The sequence below is a fragment of the Apodemus sylvaticus genome, chromosome 12 (genome assembly GCF_947179515.1).
Source record: "Apodemus sylvaticus chromosome 12, mApoSyl1.1, whole genome shotgun sequence".
Classification (NCBI taxonomy): domain Eukaryota; kingdom Metazoa; phylum Chordata; class Mammalia; order Rodentia; family Muridae; genus Apodemus; species Apodemus sylvaticus.
This window is the reverse complement of record NC_067483.1, coordinates 97,424,760-97,443,797: the sequence shown is the minus strand read 5'-3', so window position 1 is coordinate 97,443,797 and position 19,038 is coordinate 97,424,760. Positions and strand designations below refer to the sequence as shown.

Genomic DNA, 19,038 nt, shown 5'->3' with positions numbered 1-19,038 from the left:
TGGGATCTGGGTGAGCCATGCCAACCAGGACAGTTTGGGATGGAAAATTGTAAAGACACAGTTCTCCCTGATCCAGAGAGCTTGTGCTAGAAGCTTCTGGACCAGGAGGGGCTTTGCTTGCTTCAACTGTCATTGACCACCTGCTCTAGACGATAGCTACACTTCTCAGAGGCACAGGCAAGAATGGTGTTCTGTCAATCAACACAGGGCCACACAGCCCTGGTGCACAATGAGTATACATGACAGAACCTACAGGTGGCCGGCCATGCAAAGAGACAGCTGGTGGGCAGGTGTTGGCGGGCGACAGTTGCCACCTTCCTGCACAGGCTTTGCTTGTACTAAACAGAAAAGAAGGCTAAAGGGTCGAAGTAATTAAAAAATATATATCTCAAATGGATTAATTTGTTATCACAGACCGAGTGACTCTGAGATACACTTTTATAGGCGCTCAATCTCCTTTGTTAGTGTAAAGATTAGTTTGTGGTTGTCCAGCGCACGGTCAGACAGAGGGTGCAGGACTGTGGGAAGAATGTGGTTTGGACGGTCCCGACAAAGGCAATCGGCAGAACTGACAACAGAGCCTGCCCTTGCCACACGCAAGGTCTGCCCCACGGACTCAGTGGACTGGAAATGCACATTCCCTGTAGTTATGGAGGAAGGCTGAGCCCCCAGGAGAGCACTATCGGGTTTTTCCCTAGCCCCATCAATCCTGAAGACGGCTAATTTCATCTGAACTAAGAAAATGCAACTCACTCCAGTGTGGTGTGGCTCTGGGCTCACTGCATTGTAGTCAACAGCCTGCAGCCTCTGAAGGGGAAGGAGGGAGGGAGAGATTACCTGTATATTACTGCCTGTCTTCCGATCCTGTTCCTCACAAAAATTCCCATAAAGAAAATGCCGAGGTGCATGCTGTTGCCGTGACTGTCCTGCAGATCAACAGAAGGCAGCTGTTAGCACCGTGACCTTACCACACCGTTCACAGCAGCCAAAGTCATCCAGCCTGAAACAGGTGAATGAGGAAGATAGGGTGGGGTGGGGCATGCACATATACCACAGAGTGGGATACAGCGTGCACTTTTAATCAGATACTCTGGCATACGTCAGTGGATGCCATGATTCTAAGTGAAATGAGAAAGGCACGGGGAGACAAACGCCGAGTTCACTTGGAAGGAGTGGACCTCATCAGAGTGGGAGAGTGAGTGGGGTGGCAAGGTGCAGAGGCTACAATGGGGGGAGATGCTGGCCAAGACAAAAGCTATGAATGAATGAATGAATGAATGAATGTTTAAAAACCTAAGACTGTGAAATGACCGTGAGTTAGCTTGATCTTCCCCTCCCCCCAGTCCTATGTGAACATAGATATCAATAGAGTCTGCACCTGGTAAGTATATATCATTTAACTTGTCATCTTAAAAATATAGACACAAGGCAAGAGACAGCGCCAACCTTGAGCATTTGTCTGCAGTCTGCAGTCCGAGGTCACCGTAGCACTCCAGACCCACAGATGGAACAAAGCGACAGAGCAGGCTGCAGCCTAGCCAGCAGGCAAGGGGGGGGGGGGGCTGCAGGGCTCCCTGACTGCGCATCTATTTAGAGGCGATTTTAGGATTGTTCTCAAATTTGTTGAGCTCTACTAAATTTTTAGTTTTCTTCTCGCTCTTTCTTTCTTTTTTTTCTTTCTTTCTATTTACTTATTTTAAAGAAAAGGCTCTCTACCCACATACTTTGAAGAGCTGAATATCGCTTGGGTTTGTGTAAAATCTCACTCACCCACTGGGGTCCAAGCCCCGATCTCTGCTGGCCCTCGGGCCCTCAGGGAGCCCTGCCCACTAGGCGCACCCCTCTGCCTCACTGGCTCACCCTCCTCCTTTCAGACCCTGAATCACTGGGACCTTAACCATTCCAGGCGGTCGGTCAGTTGTCTTCAATCTTTCTCTCCTGTCTCCCACCTTCGCGAGTCAGCTTTGAAGAGCTTCCCTCCGCTTCATCCTGTTCTCTGGTGTCTTCCATTCCTAACATGTCATTTTTCAATGTCTGTTTTTATTGCATGGGTCTCTCGCCTGCTCTGAGCGCTGCATGCATGTCTGCTTCCCACACAAGACAGAGAGGGTACCAGATTCTCCAGGACGTCCTGTGAGCTGTCTTACAGAAGCTGGGAACCGAACCTGGGTCCTCTGCATGAGCAGCAAGTGCCCTTAGCCACAGAGCCACTTCTCCAGCCTACTTCTGATATATTTTTAATTTCTGAAATTGTTTTACTGTCTTAAAGATTGGATTTTAAGAAAGAAAGAGTATTGTTATCCCAAATTGTCATGAAACACTGTGGTCCACCCACTCTGAGGAAGGCAGCTAACTCCTGAGGAACCTCCCAGAAGAACCCACTGAAGAACCTGATAGAAAGAAGCCCACTGAAACTCTACAAAGCAGACTACAATGCTAGTTTTCCTGGCCGCCATTCCTACGGTTTGGACAATAAAGACAAACAGATGCTTTCGGCAGTGAGACCCCCAACTTCTAGGCAGAGAAGCTGGTTTCGTAGAAAGAGAGAAACGTTTTTTTTTTCCCAGTGACACAAAATAGTATGACTGCATCCAGGGTGCCGTCAGTGGGCTGCAGATGGGCTCGCCAGTCATTACTGTGAGGAAAATGGATTACAGCCCTACCAAGGGCCACACTGGAGAAGCAAAAGGAAATAAATCTAAAACGAGAGCCTTTTAGCCCTTACCACAGACGTGGCCAACCTGCTGGATTCTATTCGCCGCTCACAGGCCATTCTCATTAAATCAAATTGCAAGCAAGCAACAGAGAGGGAGCAGGTCATGTGTAGAAAGCAGGCAGAAGAGCCAGCCCAGAGAGAAGTACTGAAATCACAGGCATCTCCAGGCTGCTGGGATGGCCAGCGGCACTGGGTTTCTGATAGAATGCCATCTTTTGAAGAGCTGGTCAGTAGAGAGGGGGAAATGATTTTGGATTCTAGGCTTCATAATGCTTCCAGCCACACCCAATCCGGTAGGTGCATTCTTACAATGGATGTGAGGTGCTTTAACGATTTCTTAGGCCTGGTTTACACAAAGCACCCACTACACACAGCTCTACAGGGCTGGAGAAATGAGACATGGTTGCATAGTAGAGATGCTTTAATCGCTTCCCCAGCAATCATCCCACCTCCAAAGAGGAGTGGAGAGAAGAGGCACAAGAACACCCCTAGGTAGCCTCTGCTCGCAGCCGCCCGACACTGTGGCTTGTCCTGCTGTGAGAAAGGCAGGTCTGGCCTTGATACTTTAGGGCGAGGGTGCAGGTGCATGAACTCAGTTAGATGAGTGTCCTATAGCTGCAGATAATCTGCAGAAGACCAAGCCCTGCATCTCTGAGCTAAGAAGGTGTTCTCTTTATCTAAAGTGAATTCTTAACACTGCTGTGATTAGGATGAGAAATGTCCCCCATCAACTCACGTGTTAGGAAACGCCATCACCAGCTGGCAATACTGTCTGGGAAAGTTATAGACCCTTTTCAGGTAGCGGAACCTTGCTGGAGGAAACAGGTCACCGGGACAAGTCCTGAGGCTTCCTAGCCCACTCTACGTCCTGTTGACTCTGCTGGTTGCTTATGCAATGTGACCAGCTGCCCCAGTGCCTTCCCTTCGACTGTGAGATAACATTGGCCCACCTCCTTTAAGCTGCTGCTTGTCCAGTCACAGGGAAGAAAAAGTAACGGATTCATCAACTAACGTCACATGACACTGAGAAGCTGGAGTCACTTTGGCCCACGGCATTAACCCTGAAAACACGCGGGGCAGGGACGGCATGTTACCTTCACTGGGAAGACCTCCTGTCCAAATCCATCCAAACGCTCGGCTTCGCTGATATACATCAGCTCAGCTTCTGCTGGCAGGATCCCGCTGCAATCCGAACAGCACCCGGGAGGAAATGGTTAGCACAAAAATGACTGGAACCCCCCCACCCTCCACCCCCACCCCCTACCCTCCACCCCCAACCCCCACCCCCCACCCTCCACCCCCACCCCCCACCCCCCCACTCTCCACCCCCACCCCCCACCCCCGTATCCTAACGGCAAAGTCCAGAGCTGCGGCACTAGGGATGGAGAGGACAGCGGTACCTTATCAACTACGACAGTCATGCCCAGCTGCCGTTTACTCAACAAAAATAAATTTTAAAATGAGGAAGGTAAATTACTCAATTAAGAGACATAGCCTTAAAAGCACTCACTGTTCCACACATCTCTACGGACAGTGTTGTCTACTTTAAAAAGACACTAGCTTGCTCACGACTGTGAGGATTTTCCGCAATTTTAAAAAGGAAATTTTTTAAAGAGAGAGGAGGGCCGGGAGGGAGAGGAAGAGAGTAAGGAAGAGGGATGGAGGGAGGGGGGAAGCAGGGGAGCACAACCCAGAGTGGGGGGGAGACAGAGAGCACGTGGTGTTGGCAGATGGACAGACGGAAGGACAATGGACTCTCGGCCTCCACCCGCCTTACCTATGGGCTTTGTGCTCCTGGGCCACCTTCTGGGTGAGTTCCTCCAGAGCAGCCTCCTCCATGGCCAGATCCTGGAAGAACAGGAACGCAGATCAGGGGAGGGGTCTGACAGTGACACGCTTGTCAGGTGCCCCCAGTGATACGTCCCCCTCTCTCTTGCAGAAGGGTGGGCTCAAGTATATGGTTCTTGCTGTTGCACAGGCCTCTTCTCCATGGTGGGGACCCAGGCGGCTCAGTTCCCACCACAGCAGTGGGACCCAGGCAGCTCAGTTCCCACCACAGCAGTGGGACCCAGGCGGCTCGGTTCCCACCACGGCAGTGGGACCCAGGCAGCTCAGTTCCCACCACAGCAGTGGGACCCAGGCGGCTGGCTCAGTTCCCACCACAGCAGTGGGACCCAGGCGGCTCAGTTCCCACCATTGTAATGTGACCCAGGTGGCTCAGTTCCCACCACAGCAGTGGGACCCAGGCGGCTCGGTTCCCACCATTGTAATGTGACCCAGGCGGCTCAGTTCCCACCACAGCAGTGGGACCCAGGCGGCTCAGTTCCCACCACAGCAGTGGGACCCAGGCGGCTCAGTTCCCACCACGGCAGTGGGACCCAGGCGGCTCAGTTCCCACCACGGCAGTGGGACCCAGGCGGCTCAGTTCCCACCACGGCAGTGGGACCCAGGTGGCTTTTTTTCTATTTATCGCCTTCCCTGCCTGCCTGCATCTCACATGTACTTTTATTAAATTGCTTAGTAGGTACTTGTGCATTGTGTGTGTGTGTGTGCATCTTCATGTATGTCCAGGTACATATGCATGTACACACACACGCGTGTGTGTAAATATATAGATGGCAGAGAATGACCTCAGTTCTTGATTCTACACCAAGGAGGGGTAGCCAACTTGATGGGTTAGTTTGTTTGTGTTGTTGTTGTTGTTACTACTGCTGCTGTTGTTGTTGTTAAAAGACAAGGACTGTCACTTGCCTAGAGCTCACCAGCTAGGCTAGGCCAGTTAGGCAGAAGGCTCCAGGGCCTCACCAGGCTCTGCCTCCTGAGCAGTGGATTGCAAGCCAGCTTTTCTTTTCTGTGGGTTCTGGGAACCAAACGCATGTCCTTACAAGCTCAGCACTGTCCGGCTGGCTCCACAGCCTGCGGGTTTGTGTTTTTAATGATTAGGGCAGAAGCCAGTGAGTATCCAGGCTATCGTTTTTTAAGCGTTGAACACTGGAATCTGCTGTGCCGGGACCTTTTGTCTACCTCTAAAATTCTAGGCAATGAATTTAAACTGTGTGGTGGCCGAGCTGGCTCCTTCTGGTGTTGCCAGCTGCTCGGTATGGGAGGGGCTGGAGCACACCTAGGGACACCTACAGGACCGTCTGAAGGGCCTCCCGTGTAGCCGGCGGGGCTGGAGCACACCTCAGGACACCTATAGGACCGTCCGAAGGGCCTCCCGTGTAGCCGGCCTCCTTAGCTCCTCAGCCAAGGCATACGTGGCTGTCAGGTACCAAGAGGACAAAGCATGCACATTTGGCTTCTGAGCTCCAGAGGTGATGATGGCCAGCGTCTTCGAGCCACATCCTGCTGAGGGCTTCTCCCTGCTCACACTGTCAGGGGTGCAGGGCGGGGTCTGAAATCTGGCCGGACTCATACAGTGTCCGTGAAGTGCTTGCTGTGTGACCGAGATTCTAAGGTCCAGCCTTAGAATCTAAGAGAAGAAAAGATGGCTTGGGTGCCTCATGGTCTTTGACACGGGTGCTGGGAAGCTGGGAGCGACTGAAACAGAGGCTTGGGAGGCTCGAAGCCAGCAAAGGTGGAAACTGGAGCTGGCTGGCCTGAAGATGTAGCCTAGTGGGCAAGTCCCAGGCAAACAAGAGACCCGGCTTCAAAACCCAAGATGGACCAGCACCCTAGAAATGATACCCAGGGCTGACTCCTGGACACACACACACACAAACAAAAAATATTTTAAATAACATCTATATAGAAATTTACTTCCAATCGCACAAGCCTACATGAGTAAAACCCCTACACCACTCCCAAAACAGACAAGGTTGAAAACTACTCTATCTCAGAACAACAATGTGAGGAATTGGTATTGTTAAAAACCAAACAACGAACCCTGGAAAGTTCTCTTTTGCAGATCCCACAAGTTCCTAGGCTCCCAAGAATCACAAAAAGCAGACGAGCCAAAAGAGGCCCTTTATTATTATTGGTATTGACTTCTCAACATCGCTGGGAATAAGCACGCCTCCTGCTGTGAGACTGGAAGCGTCTTGTGCGTCTGAGACTCACTGCGACCTTCTCAGGCGTTCATACCAGGTGCTAGCTAATTCTAAGAGGCACAAAAGAAGAATAAACTGAAGATCAAAGGCTTCACCCAACCTCCAGCTCCCACTTTGAAAAAAAAAAACCGCCCCAAAGCACCCTTCTGCTCCTCTCTGCAGCTCAGCGCCTCCACCTGTGCGTATGTGGGGGAGGGGGCGGGGCGAGGTTTGCACACCCCAGAGACGTGTGAGTGTGGTCGTGCTGGATAACAAATGGCAGGGTGTGTGGTACAGCCGCACACCTGCGGACCTTCTGTGCACTTTGTTCTCTTCTCTGCTGAAGAAATGCCATCTGCCAAGTGAGAGACTAGGCAGGATCAAACAGGGCCGCTCACCCCTCCTCCCGCCCCCAGCAGAGGAATGCATGCTTCCCTTTGGAAGCTCCAGCAGAAGCGAGTTGAAGGTTGACGTTCCATGGCTCCCTGCTGCTTGCACAATGAGATCAACACCTGGGCCTGGCATCTGGACCTTTCTTTGTGGGACCCAGCCCTTCCTTCCAAACCGCCACCCCTGAGAGTTCAGAGCCTCAGGCAAGCTGCTGTTCTTCACACGGCTTTTACTGTTTTTATTTACACTGGTGCCCACACTCCTGGGGAGAGCCACACAGTAGCACCACACAATGGGAAATGCCCATCTCAACTATCACTTCCTCCACAGTGCCTTCCCTCACTGGGCCATACCTCCTCTGCTGTGAGAAACCCACACACCTCTTCTGGCTGTTCTGTCTACAGTGTTCCTTCTGTGGTTATCTGTACAGCATCCTGGCTCCTTCCTTGTCCCCAGTCCCCTGACAGAACATGGCTACCTCAAGAGCAGCAATCCTTCCCATCCTATAGGAAGCCAGGCACGGGGCTTTCCCGAAATGACCCTTCTAAGTTGGTAAGACAAAGTAAGCGGTCAATAAATATTGCTGGAACTAAACTCATTGGGTGGCATGTAACCTTCGTATTATTGACAAGAGGCTTTGATGCAGTTTGCCCATAATTCTGCTTATCCTGTCTGCTTGCATTTCAAAATGTGCTGATCAACTCATTTGCATGTCAAAGAGTCTCTGTAATGGTGGCACACACCTTTGATCCCAGCACTTGGGAGGCAGAGGCAGGTGGATTTCTGAGTTCGAGGCCAGCCTGGTCTACAGAGTGAGTTCCAGGACAGCCAGGACCACACTACACAGAGAAACCCTGTCTCAACCCCCCCCCCCAAAAAAAAACTACCAAAAAAGCAAAACAACAAAAACAAAGAGTCACTGTTATGGCACCACATCCAAATGACTGGTTACTGAGAATTTGCCCTCAACCAAGTTAGGTGACTCAGGTGGGTCTTTTCCTTGCTCTTCACAACGGCGTGGATTTAGTCTCCTCTCAGATGGGAAAGACTTGAGGTGTAGGGCCATCAGCTAACTTGCTCAAGGTTACAAGGCCAGTAGGGGTGTTAGCCCTAATACAGCCTCAGCACCACCCACCAACTATGTGGTGAAGGTTCAGACACAGACCACGCAGGACAGTTCATGGCAGGACAGACTGGGGATGTGTACTCAGAGAAGAAAGACGGGGGGCTGAGCCCAAGCCTGGACCAACTCCCAACCCATAAGCACAGGAATCCACCATCCCTTATTCAGCACTTCCCAGGGGGCCTTTAGGGTAAGAAAAAGATACCTCCGATCTTTCTTACCCAGCAGCTCCTAGACACACACGTGGCTACTGAACTGTAAAAGGCAGCCAGAGTGGATAGAAAACTCAACCACCAATTTTATTTAACTTTAATTTAAATTTGAACATCAACATCCACTGAGGCTAATGACAAACCATTCTGAAGAGAGCAAGCTTAGACCTAAGAATAATAATCTTGCTAGGTGGGGGGCAGAATAGCTGAGGCAGGACAAGTCACAGGTTCAAGGTCAACCCAAGCGACACAATGAGTTCAAGGTTAGCGTGGGAAACTTTGGGAGACCTTGCCTCAAAATGAAACCATACCAAAGGAGGTAGGAATATACTTTCATCACGAGGTACTGTCTGGCATGTCTTAAACCAAGATTAATCCCTTATACTGAAGACAGGTGTGGAGAGAGGACTCCGGAGAAGGGTCTACTGGTTGAGTGGGCAGTTTGCACTACTTGGCAAGCTGATTCCTCAGAAGGAGTTGTTCGGGGCAAAGACAAAGTCACTGGCAGAACAGAGCCATGGTCCAGAGGAAAACCTCCTGAGCACCTGGCCATCAACAGAAAGCACTAGGCATGCTCGGAGTCGGCTGTGATCCTTGAACTAAGACACCATGGACATAAGAAAGCCCAATCTCCAAAACCAGAAAGAACAAAAACCTTCCAGGATTCATCGCCTGTCGCTTAATTTTTCCTCAAGTGCCAAAGCTGATCTCTTACCCCCTCAATAGTTCTGCCTTTGCCTTCTTGCCTTTCTTTCTTGCATACACACATACATGTGTGTGTGTGTGTGTGTGTGCGTGCACATGCATGGGAGTACATGTTGTGTATGTAGAAGTCAGAAGACAACATCGTGTGAGTACTCGGGTATCTTCCACATTTTACTTGCGCTAGGACAGCTTGCTGCTTTGCTAAGTCAGCTAGGCTACCGGGCCGCAAGCTTCCAGAGGCCTCCCCATCTCTGCTCCCCGTGCAGCATGGCTGGGATCCGGGTGCATGCCACAACACCCAGCTCTTTGTGGGTTTTAAAGACCAAAGTCAGGCCGTCACACTGACAGGGGAAGCGGTTTTACTTATTCCAACCATCTTTTAAGATCTGCTTTTGTTTTAATGTCTCTCTTGGTATCTAAATTATATCTCCTATCCAGACTCCAAGCGTGCACCCACCAGCAAAGGTCTTCAGGCAGTGGAATGGACAACTATGGAGGAGGAGGTTCCAGAGATTTAGCATAAATAAAAGGACAACTGTAGAAAGACTGTCAGCCCGCATGCTCTGAGAGACCTGTGTAATATGTAATATGTAATACATAATTATATAATAAATATATCATAATAGAATAAATAATACAATATATGAACATATCATATATAAATTATATATGCTATATTACATTATAGTAGTAACAATAGAGGGTCACTGCAGACCTGCTGAGCCCCTCTAGGAGCCAGCCCACTGTTGGGATGTAGCACACTTCTGTGCCTCTCCCTAATCATCTCCTTTCCTGTAACCATCCATGTGACTCAGTACTGCACTAGGACCTGGGAGCAACACCGTCTGCCTTTAGACTCAGATCCACACATGGAACAGTCTCTTCGACACAGCAGTTGCCACCACACACAATCCAAGAACTCTAACTCCCTTGGAGCCTTGGGTCTCAAGCACATGATTCCTCTCCCAAGAGACAAGGGATAGCAAATGTAACAGCCAACTCTTTTCCAAATTCCTGTCCTCTACTGTCTGTCCTGATATGCCTTGTCCTCTCAGCTCTGCCTCTTACACCCGGGGTGTCCTTCAGGACACAGCTGACACCCCAATCATAGGCAAGGCTTTCTTAACCCCTGACGTGCACTTGATCCTGCCCCAGGTCAAGTCCTCATTGTACTTCCGGGTATATGGGATGGCACCCTGATTTGCTGAATCTTACCCTGGAAACATGACTGTCCCAGTTCTTGTACAATTTCATTCCCAGTTGTCGATCACCCAGGTCAGTATTTGGGACAAAACAATTGAACAAAACAAAACAAGGAAACAAAGAGAATGCCATGGGGAATGGCACTGTGTAAACGCAGAACCCCCACACATTGCTGCTGGCCACTCCACTCTGCCACAAGTCGCCTTCTTGAGGTGTTCAGTCATCCTCAGTAGAACTCCTCTCAGTGTGGCCACCATCAAGGCGTCAGAATTCCCCAAGAGTGACACCTCTTGTCTACCTTCTAATCAGGTCAGGAATGGGCAGTTTTAAATTACTGGTTTATTCCAGATATAAGTATGAGCACACACCACGTGCTAGTCCTAAAGGGAGGGGAGGGAGCTTTGATCTCAATGACACAGATCCGACAGACCACTTGCCAGCAGAGGATACCCTACAACCAAGGCCTGGGGTAGTTTAGTATGTTCAGAGGAGATCCTGTCTCATACATACCATCCTATGACTGTGCTAACATACATCCTAGCAACTGTGTGGTAACCTCAAGTCCCTTGTGCACTGATGATCATCCTTTGTCTGAAGTCATCCCACCAGAAGGAAGCAGGCCTTTCACTGTAGACTACAGGACATCTCCTCATGATCGGTGATGCTGGATATTTTTAACATATCTCTTGGCTCTTTTTTTTTTTTTTAAAAACCAGTCAGTCACCTTTGATTGGGCACTAGTTCTCAGTCAGGGTATGAAGGTTCATACAGTAGAATTCTTCCTAGATTGGAGTGGCGGTTATGCTCAGACATGCAGGACCCTCCATAGTGACCCCTCTTCTGGGGTACTTGAGTTGCTGCACCTGTTTGAGCTCCTTGTAAGAAATTTGGAAGCTGAAAACCACTTAGACCGCCAGCACCATATTAACCCCTGACATGCTGCCTTTCTGAACATTGATGTTTCTGTAATACCAGTCATACCCTCACTGAAAGGCTCCTGCAATGCTGCTGGGGGCGGGGGCCAAACCCCACATCAGTATCCAGCTCGGCAGCTCTCCAAGTTTAACCTCTATGAGCTTCTTCTCAATGACACGAGCAATGCCATCTTGAAGGCCCAGTGTCCCCAGAAATCCAGCCCCACACAAAGGCTCTTGGCTTTTATTTTTATCTTCTCTTGAGAAACGTCTCTTCAGGTCACACAAAGCATTTTGTAATAAGGTTGTGTGCTTTCTTATAATCACATTCGAGCTCCCAAGATATGGCTACAAGTCCCTGGTGCAAAGCATGTTTTGTAAATATTTTCTCTCCATGTGTGAGCTTTCCTCTGTAAATTTTGACCTTTGCTGTGCAGAAGATCTTTCACTTGATGCGACCTTGCTGCTTTTTAGTTTCTTGTACTTGACAGGTCATATGCAAGACTTGTGCCATCCCCTCTGCCTTCCTAAGAGTCTTAAAGTCAAAGGGTTTACGCCTGCATCTCAGTCCACTCATTCACATAGGAGGAGGAAGGCCCCCATGTCACGTGGGTACCAAGCGCTCCCAACACAGCATACTGAAGAGGCTGCCGTTCCCTTGCTCGTCCTTAGTCTCCTTGTCAAAAGGCAGCTGGCTAGACATGTGTGGATCTGTTTCTGGGCTCCATTCCATTCCAATGATCAATGTGTCTACTTCTAACCCAGGGCTCTACTACCTTAGCCATTGTCACATAATGTCTTAGTTTGGGCTACTATTGCTATGATGAAACACTATGACCAAAAGCAAGTTGGAGAGAAAAGTTTTTACTTGGCCTCAGCATCCATAGTCCACCATTGAAATATCTCAGGACAGGAACTCAAGCAGGGCAGGGACCTGGAGGGGGAGCTGATGCAGAGGCCAGAGAGGGCGCTGCTCACTGGCTTGTTCTCTCTGGCTTGCTCAGCCTGCTTTCTTATAGAGCCCAGCACCACAGCCCAAGGATGACACCACCGCAATGGGCTGGGCCTCCCCCATCGATCACTAATTAAGAAAATACTCTTCAAACTAGTATACAGCCTGGTCTTATGAGGGCATTTTCTCAACTGGGGTTCCCTCTCTCAGATGACTCTAGTCTACGCCAAGTTGTTACCCGCACATGTGAAGCATGTCTTAGGTTCAGGAAGCACACTGTCCCTGGCTCTGTTTTCCCCTTGGCTCATGACTACCTTGGCTACTTGGGATCCTCTGTAGCTCTCCATAAATTTTGGGTTTGTTCTTCCTGCTTCTGTGAAGAATGGCATTTGACTGTGACAGGGGTTGCATTGCTTGGGTTACATGGGCATTTTAACTCCAATTCTTTGCAGCCATGGCCCTAGCACATGGGTTTGTGTGATCTTGCATTTCTCTCTCTGGTGTTCTCTGGTTGTCAGTGAATGAGTCACTGGTCTTCTTGAGTGAACGCATTCCTATGTTCTCGTGCTCCTGCAAACTGGACTGGTGTCTGCATATTTCACTGACTTCCCCCACCTATTGTCCTCTTGTGGTTCTGGGGACTGAACTCACAGCTACACAAGCTGGGAAAGTGATGGACAACTGAGCTGCCTCCCAGCCTACACTCACCGCTTGCATTCAAATGGCACTAGAAGCCTAACTAAAATAATTTGGGCAATAATAAATGATAGGGCCTCTCTCTTGATCTCTTGCCTTTCTCTGGCTCTTGCTCTCCCTTCCCCATTCCCTGCCCTTCCCCCTCTCTCTACATGCTCATGGCCACGGCTGGCCTCTACTTCTCTACTCTCTCCCTCTCTCTGCCTTTCTCTGCCCCCACTACCTTAGCTCTCCTTCCCATGCCCTGAATAAACTCTATTCTATACAAATAAATAAATAAATAATAGAAAGGAAGATGGATAGATAGATGGATGGATGGATGGATGATGGGTGATGGATGATGGATGGATGGATGACGGACCAAAAGATGACAGATAGATAAATAGATGATAGATAGATAGATAGATAGATAGATAGATAGATAGATAGACAGATGATAGGGATGAGAGGAAAAGAAGAGCTATAATAGTCTATATTTGCTGATACACTCACAAAACTCAGTACTGACTCTTTATACTACCAACATTCTGTGGGGAGGGATCAGGAAGTATTTTGAGATGGGGAGATGCACACTTCTACTGCTGGTTCTTCATTAACACTTGCCCCTATATTAAAGTGTGCAGACCTCCTCCGCAGGAAGCACAGAGAATTTCAAAATAAGGAACAAAATGGCCAAGGAAAGTAAGATACCAAGAGAAACGAAATGAACTCACCATAGGAAAGAGCACATACTCTCGGAGGAATTCTTGGGAATCAAATTGGTTATAGTCTCCGAAGTCAGCTGAGAAGAAAAGTCGGGGAAACAACAGCGGTCATTACATGAAGATAGAGATGATAAAACACACAGCGAACTGTGCCCACATTCCCCCTTCGACCGCATTCTCACCAATGTCCCATTAGACAACATCAGAGCCAGGGCCTATCTTCTGTGGGCCCAACTTTAACCTAGCAACTGTCAGTACTGGCACGTGAACTCCACTAGATGGTTTTTAGAAAGAGTGAGGAAATTTGGAAGCAAGCCCTAATGGCTATTTAAAGAGTTTCAAACAAACCTGTGTTTGTTTGTTGACTGTGTACCAGGCTGGTATCTTATCCCTGTGTGCCAAGGGGACTTTCTAAGTCAAGGTTAATACAGAGAAATGTAACTAGAAATGTATCTGCGGCTGGAAACCCCCGCTGTAAATCGCCCTTGGCAGGCATCCTCGAAAATCTTCTCACCTCCTGAACACATTTATGTGTCCCAATATGCCAGGAACTCTTGTCTCTCCCCGTTGCCATCTCACTGGGGTGTGGGGGGCACGTGCAAACTGAATCCATAGACATACCTTGCCTTTCTCGCCTCGCTTTTACAAAAGCCAAGCCCACATTGGATTTCGATGGAAAAGCACTTAGCAGCAGAGCAGCGGTCTGCAAGTACCACAGAAAGGCCGGCAGGACAGAGACAGATGGTGGAGCTCACTCTGCAGAGTGCAATTGTCACTCAGGATGGGCAGAGAGGATTTACTGAGCCTGTCTCAGGTTCAATCACCTGATACCTCCTATCAGCTCCCTTTACTTCTGTAGGCATGGTCTGCCTTTCTAATGGCCCGATAGGGGCTGTTAGGAAAATGAGAGAGAGAGAGAGAGAGAGAGAGAGAGAGAGAGAGAGAGAGAGAGAGAGAGAGAGAGCGCGCACTGTATGCATGTGTGCAGGTGCAAATTCATCCATGTGTGCACATGGAGGCAAGAAGCCAATCTCTGGTCCTTCTCAATTGCTTCTGCAACCTTATCTTATGAGACAGGGTCTCCCGCTGAATCTGAAGTGTTCAGTGCTCTGTCCAGCAAGGCCCCAGAAGCTTCCCGTCTATGCCCTCTGATACATACACAGAGAAGCTCACCCTTATATGGGTTCTTGGGAACCAAGTCAGGCCCTCACCTTTGCAAGCTAGCACTTGACCTGTGAACCATCTCCCCAGGCCAAGAGAACCATGTTTTAACATTATATACTTAAAGGAAGTTTCATCACAGAGACCAAATAGGACCCAATAAAAAAGGGAATCCAGACTGAATCCACCAATTTCCTCAAGGGTCTTCCAACACCCAGGATGCTGGGATTCACCAAATGAGCAAGCACTGAGGAGAGCACACACACGGAACAGAAAGAAAAGTCTCTCTTTACGAAGTCCATGGGAGGCCTTACCTTGCACAGCCAAGCCAGCTAGCCGGATCACTTGTTCCAGGGAGCACCGCAACCGTCCTTCAAGCACGTCCTTTTTGACTTGCAAGTAATACTGATATCTGTCATGGGAAGAGAGGACCAACCGTAAACATGGACACTGGGTCTCCTTCCCAGCAGGATGTACGGAGTGACACTGGTGTGTCACCTACAGAAGATGGACAGTGGCCTCTGTCTCTGTGTCCCACTGTTCAATAGCAGGTGCTGGAGCCAGTTCAATGCGCATGAGAACATGCTCAGACGGCCGCTGGTGGCTTCAGGGTGAACCATGACCAGGAAGGCCACAGCAACACTCAATGGTGCCCTCTTTCCATGGCTTAATTAACAATTTGGCAAAATCTAGGATCACCCAACAGATGGGCCTCTCTGTGTATGTCTGGTGGAGGGGGAACTATATCAATATATTGATTGCCCTAATTGAGATAGAAATAACATTTTCTATCTCGTAAAATAAAAGACATGAATCTTAAAAAAAAATAGAAATTTATAAATGTAAAAGTCTGGTAGGCCAGATTGCTAATAGGTCAAATCACGTGAAAATCTGCTGAAGCTTTTCCAGACGAGGCTTAACCTCACACATTTGAGAGCCATGGAAATGTGGTTGGTTTTAACTTCCCAACTTGGAGTACTTTTTCCAAAAGCAAACTGTAGACAGACAGAACATGTAGCCTCCTAAGATCAGAAGCTGGGACAGTGCATGCTGCCTCTGCTGACAAAATCACCCCTTCAGAATGGCCCACGGGAAAAACCTTCCAGGGCTCACACAGTCACCTCTCTGACCAGAGTGCCCCTGCTATGCTGTCCAAAATACTGGCAGCCATTTTGTTCCTGGTAAGAATCGCTCTGTATTATAGCTTAAATTTGCCAGGTCTGTCTGGGAACCCAAAGGTCACCCCAAGCCTAGTTTCCCTAGACATGGACAATCAAGGGAACTGATTATGGCAGGGTATGCCCACACTACCTCAGGAGCAGTATCACTCTGACAGAGAGGCTGCTGGAGTAAGACACTGGCTCTCTGCCCATCCCAGCCCTCCCTGTCTGGGTCTATAGGGCAGAGAAAGACACAAGACAAGATGTAACAAAACAAAACAGGTTAGGCTCTGGTGGAAAAAAACCTAGCCTCAGATCTGAAGGGCAAACAGTGGGAGTTAGTTAATAAATCTTTTTAATCAAATGTAATATTTGACAGAAAAACTAACTTTTGTTTCCTGCTCCCACCTGATCTTTTATCTGATAAATTTATAACCATTTTACAGGTCTCATCATTCAATCAGGAATGTTCCTCCTGCCATTGTCATTTGGCTCTGTCAATGAATGACCTGTGTCAATGAATGACCTCCACTGAGCTTTAGAGGCTAGCCCAGCAGAAAACCTTTGTCTGCTTGTCCATCAGAGGAGGCTAGCACCCCTCCATGAATATTGCTCTGTCCTTAACTGTCACCACAGCTCAAATTTCTCTTACCCCCCAGTCATTAGACACAAGAACTTACCACCAAAGTCATTTGCTGGCTATCAAAAGCCAGTTTTTCCAACTCTGGTAAGTGCTTAGACCCAAGGAGGAAACACCAAGATCAATGCCAAACCCAGTGAAACCAAGGGCATTGTGGGCGGGGGGGGGGGGGGTGACTAGGGGAGGGAAAGAGATAGAAAGGGGGAATGAAAACAAGCGGGGAGAGGGAAGGAGGGAGAGCAGGAGGGAGGCTGAGGGAGGAGGGAGGCAGGGAGGGAGAGCAAGAGCACACACTGTATGCATGTGTGCAGGTGCAGAGTCATCCATATGTGCACATGAAGCCAATCTCTGGTCCTTCTCAATTGCTTCTGCGACCTTATCTTATGAGACAGGGTCTCCCACTGAAGCACTCGCGCTCGCTCAGAGTTCTGTCCAGCAAGGCCCCAGGAGCCTCCTGTCTATGCTACAGGAGGGAGGAAGATGAAGGAAGGGAGGAAGGGAAAGAGGGAGAGAAGAATGGAGAAGGAAAGAAGAGAGGGAGAGACAGATGGACGGATGGATGGACAGACAGACGGATTCTGAGGGCATTTAATGACAGCACCTACATGGCAGAAGGAAAAGGAAGCCATGACTCTGTTCATTCCTGAGAATTTGAACAAATAACACTGAAGTGCAACTTTATGAGCTTAGAATTTTGATACGAGTAAGTCACAATGCTGACACTAAGCACCCAGGAGGCCACGGCCAAGCGTGCTTCAGTCACATCCTCTGGCGCTCTGACCTGCTCTGTGCACTACACCCGTTCCCCAATCCGTATTTCACAGCTTTCACGTCTCTCCCACAGAGAATGGAACGATGGCCCCATGCAGCACGGTCCATCGCAGCAGCGCGGTCCATCGCAGCAGCGCGGTCCATCGCAGCAGCACCGTCCATCGCAGCAGCGCGGTCCATCGCAGCAGCGCGGTCCATCGCAGCAGCGCCGTCCATCGCCATGCGCTCTCCCGTCTCCCCTGAGCCAGGCTACAATCCTGACCCTTCCACTGTGCTTCTGCATCGCAGGAGCCCACCAAGGCTTCTCATCACCCCCTTCCCTTAGAGGACACACCCCTCTCCGAGACAGGCAAGGCTTGCATCACCTTAGCTAAACACATTATTAATTAAACCTGTGGGATGCTGGTGTTCAAAAACTAACAGCATGAACCTGGAATCCCAGCACTCAAGGGGCTCAGACAAGGGGATCATAAATCCAAGGCCAGCCCAGGCTATATAGTGAACTCTGGGCTAGCCTGGGCTAGACAGTGAGGCCTTGTGTCCAAACAGAAGGAAGCACTGTTAACTGCCAGGGCACCTCCTGGGAGGCAGCTCCGAGAGTCTAAGGAGGGGCTGGGGACTGTGTCTCCAGAAGGATGCGTCTCATCTCAGACACACGGTACGGCCGTGACTTCTATACCCACCCTTCAAGGCTCTGCACTTGGTGCCCTCTGCCATCTTGCTCACTGCGTCCCCGGGCCGCTTCTCCAGGGAAGAGTGCCTCACTCCTCCGGGTAACCTTCTCTTCAAGAGACCCTGCGAAGTGCCTAGGAGTCTTTTGTGGTGGTGCTTTCATCTCCGCAACCCCAGCAGTTCTTAGAGGGAGGAAACGGAGCCAGTACGAGGGTCCTTAAGTTATCAAAACCCCTTTTAAGTGCCAAGAGTTCACTGTGAAAGCAGACGCATCTTTGAAGACGAGCCACTCGGCGGAGCCTGAGGATCCTCCTTTCAAAACTGAGAGGATGAGGGCAGAAAGAGAGGCAAGGAAAAGGTGTCAGCTTTGCCCCGCGGGCCACACAGTCTCTCTCCAGGAATGTTACAGGGCATCAAAAGCAAAACGAACCCCCTTAAGATCCTGCGAGCAGGCTCTCAGGCTGAAAGCACCTTCAGGTTTACTGAGGAAAGCTACAGTGGGGTCTCCAAACTGACCAAAGTGGAGGCAGGGGCGGGAAAAGGAGCAAAAGCTCTCCTTGTACTAATCGCACAATGTCTGAATCCCCAGGACCCCCTTCTCTATCATAGGTTGTTTCCACTTATTTCCAGTCTTTCAAGCCAGAAGGGCAGGCAGGTGTCAGCATGAACTTAGGAAGCACTTCCTGGGGAGGATCAGGCCACAGTCTCTACCTCACTGGGACCAAGTCAGTACAACAAAGTTCTTTACTGTGCTGTCTGACAGGACAGTCTTCCAGTACCTGGGGTGGGGTGGGGGATTTTTGTAAAGAGGTTGTCACCTGTGACCCAGAATGGGAACTGTCTCCCATGTCACCCTGGAAGTGAAAAGGACCAGCCAAGTGGCTGACAGTAGATTCTTCTGGGGACCAGATCAGTAACCGAGAAAACCACTAGATCCACAAAGCAGCACCATCCCTTCTCCCGAGCTGGCCTCTGGCTGTGCACCGACACC

General features: G+C 49.5%; 1 protein-coding gene across 5 annotated transcripts in view; it reads right to left on the bottom strand.

Moving 5' to 3' along the window:
- The window catches only part of Ptpn14 (protein tyrosine phosphatase non-receptor type 14), a 147,512-nt gene that overhangs the window by 39,430 nt on the left and 89,044 nt on the right, over positions 1-19,038 (bottom strand). For all 5 annotated transcript variants that reach the window (XM_052200026.1, XM_052200029.1, XM_052200027.1 and 2 more), the window contains exons 4-8: positions 15,119-15,216; positions 13,653-13,720; positions 4,494-4,564; positions 3,811-3,898; positions 838-926 (exon numbers count right to left, since the gene is read on the bottom strand). In XM_052200026.1, coding sequence (XP_052055986.1) covers positions 838-926; positions 3,811-3,898; positions 4,494-4,564; positions 13,653-13,720; positions 15,119-15,216 — 414 coding nt within the window. The remainder of the gene's footprint in view (positions 1-837; positions 927-3,810; positions 3,899-4,493; positions 4,565-13,652; positions 13,721-15,118; positions 15,217-19,038) is intronic.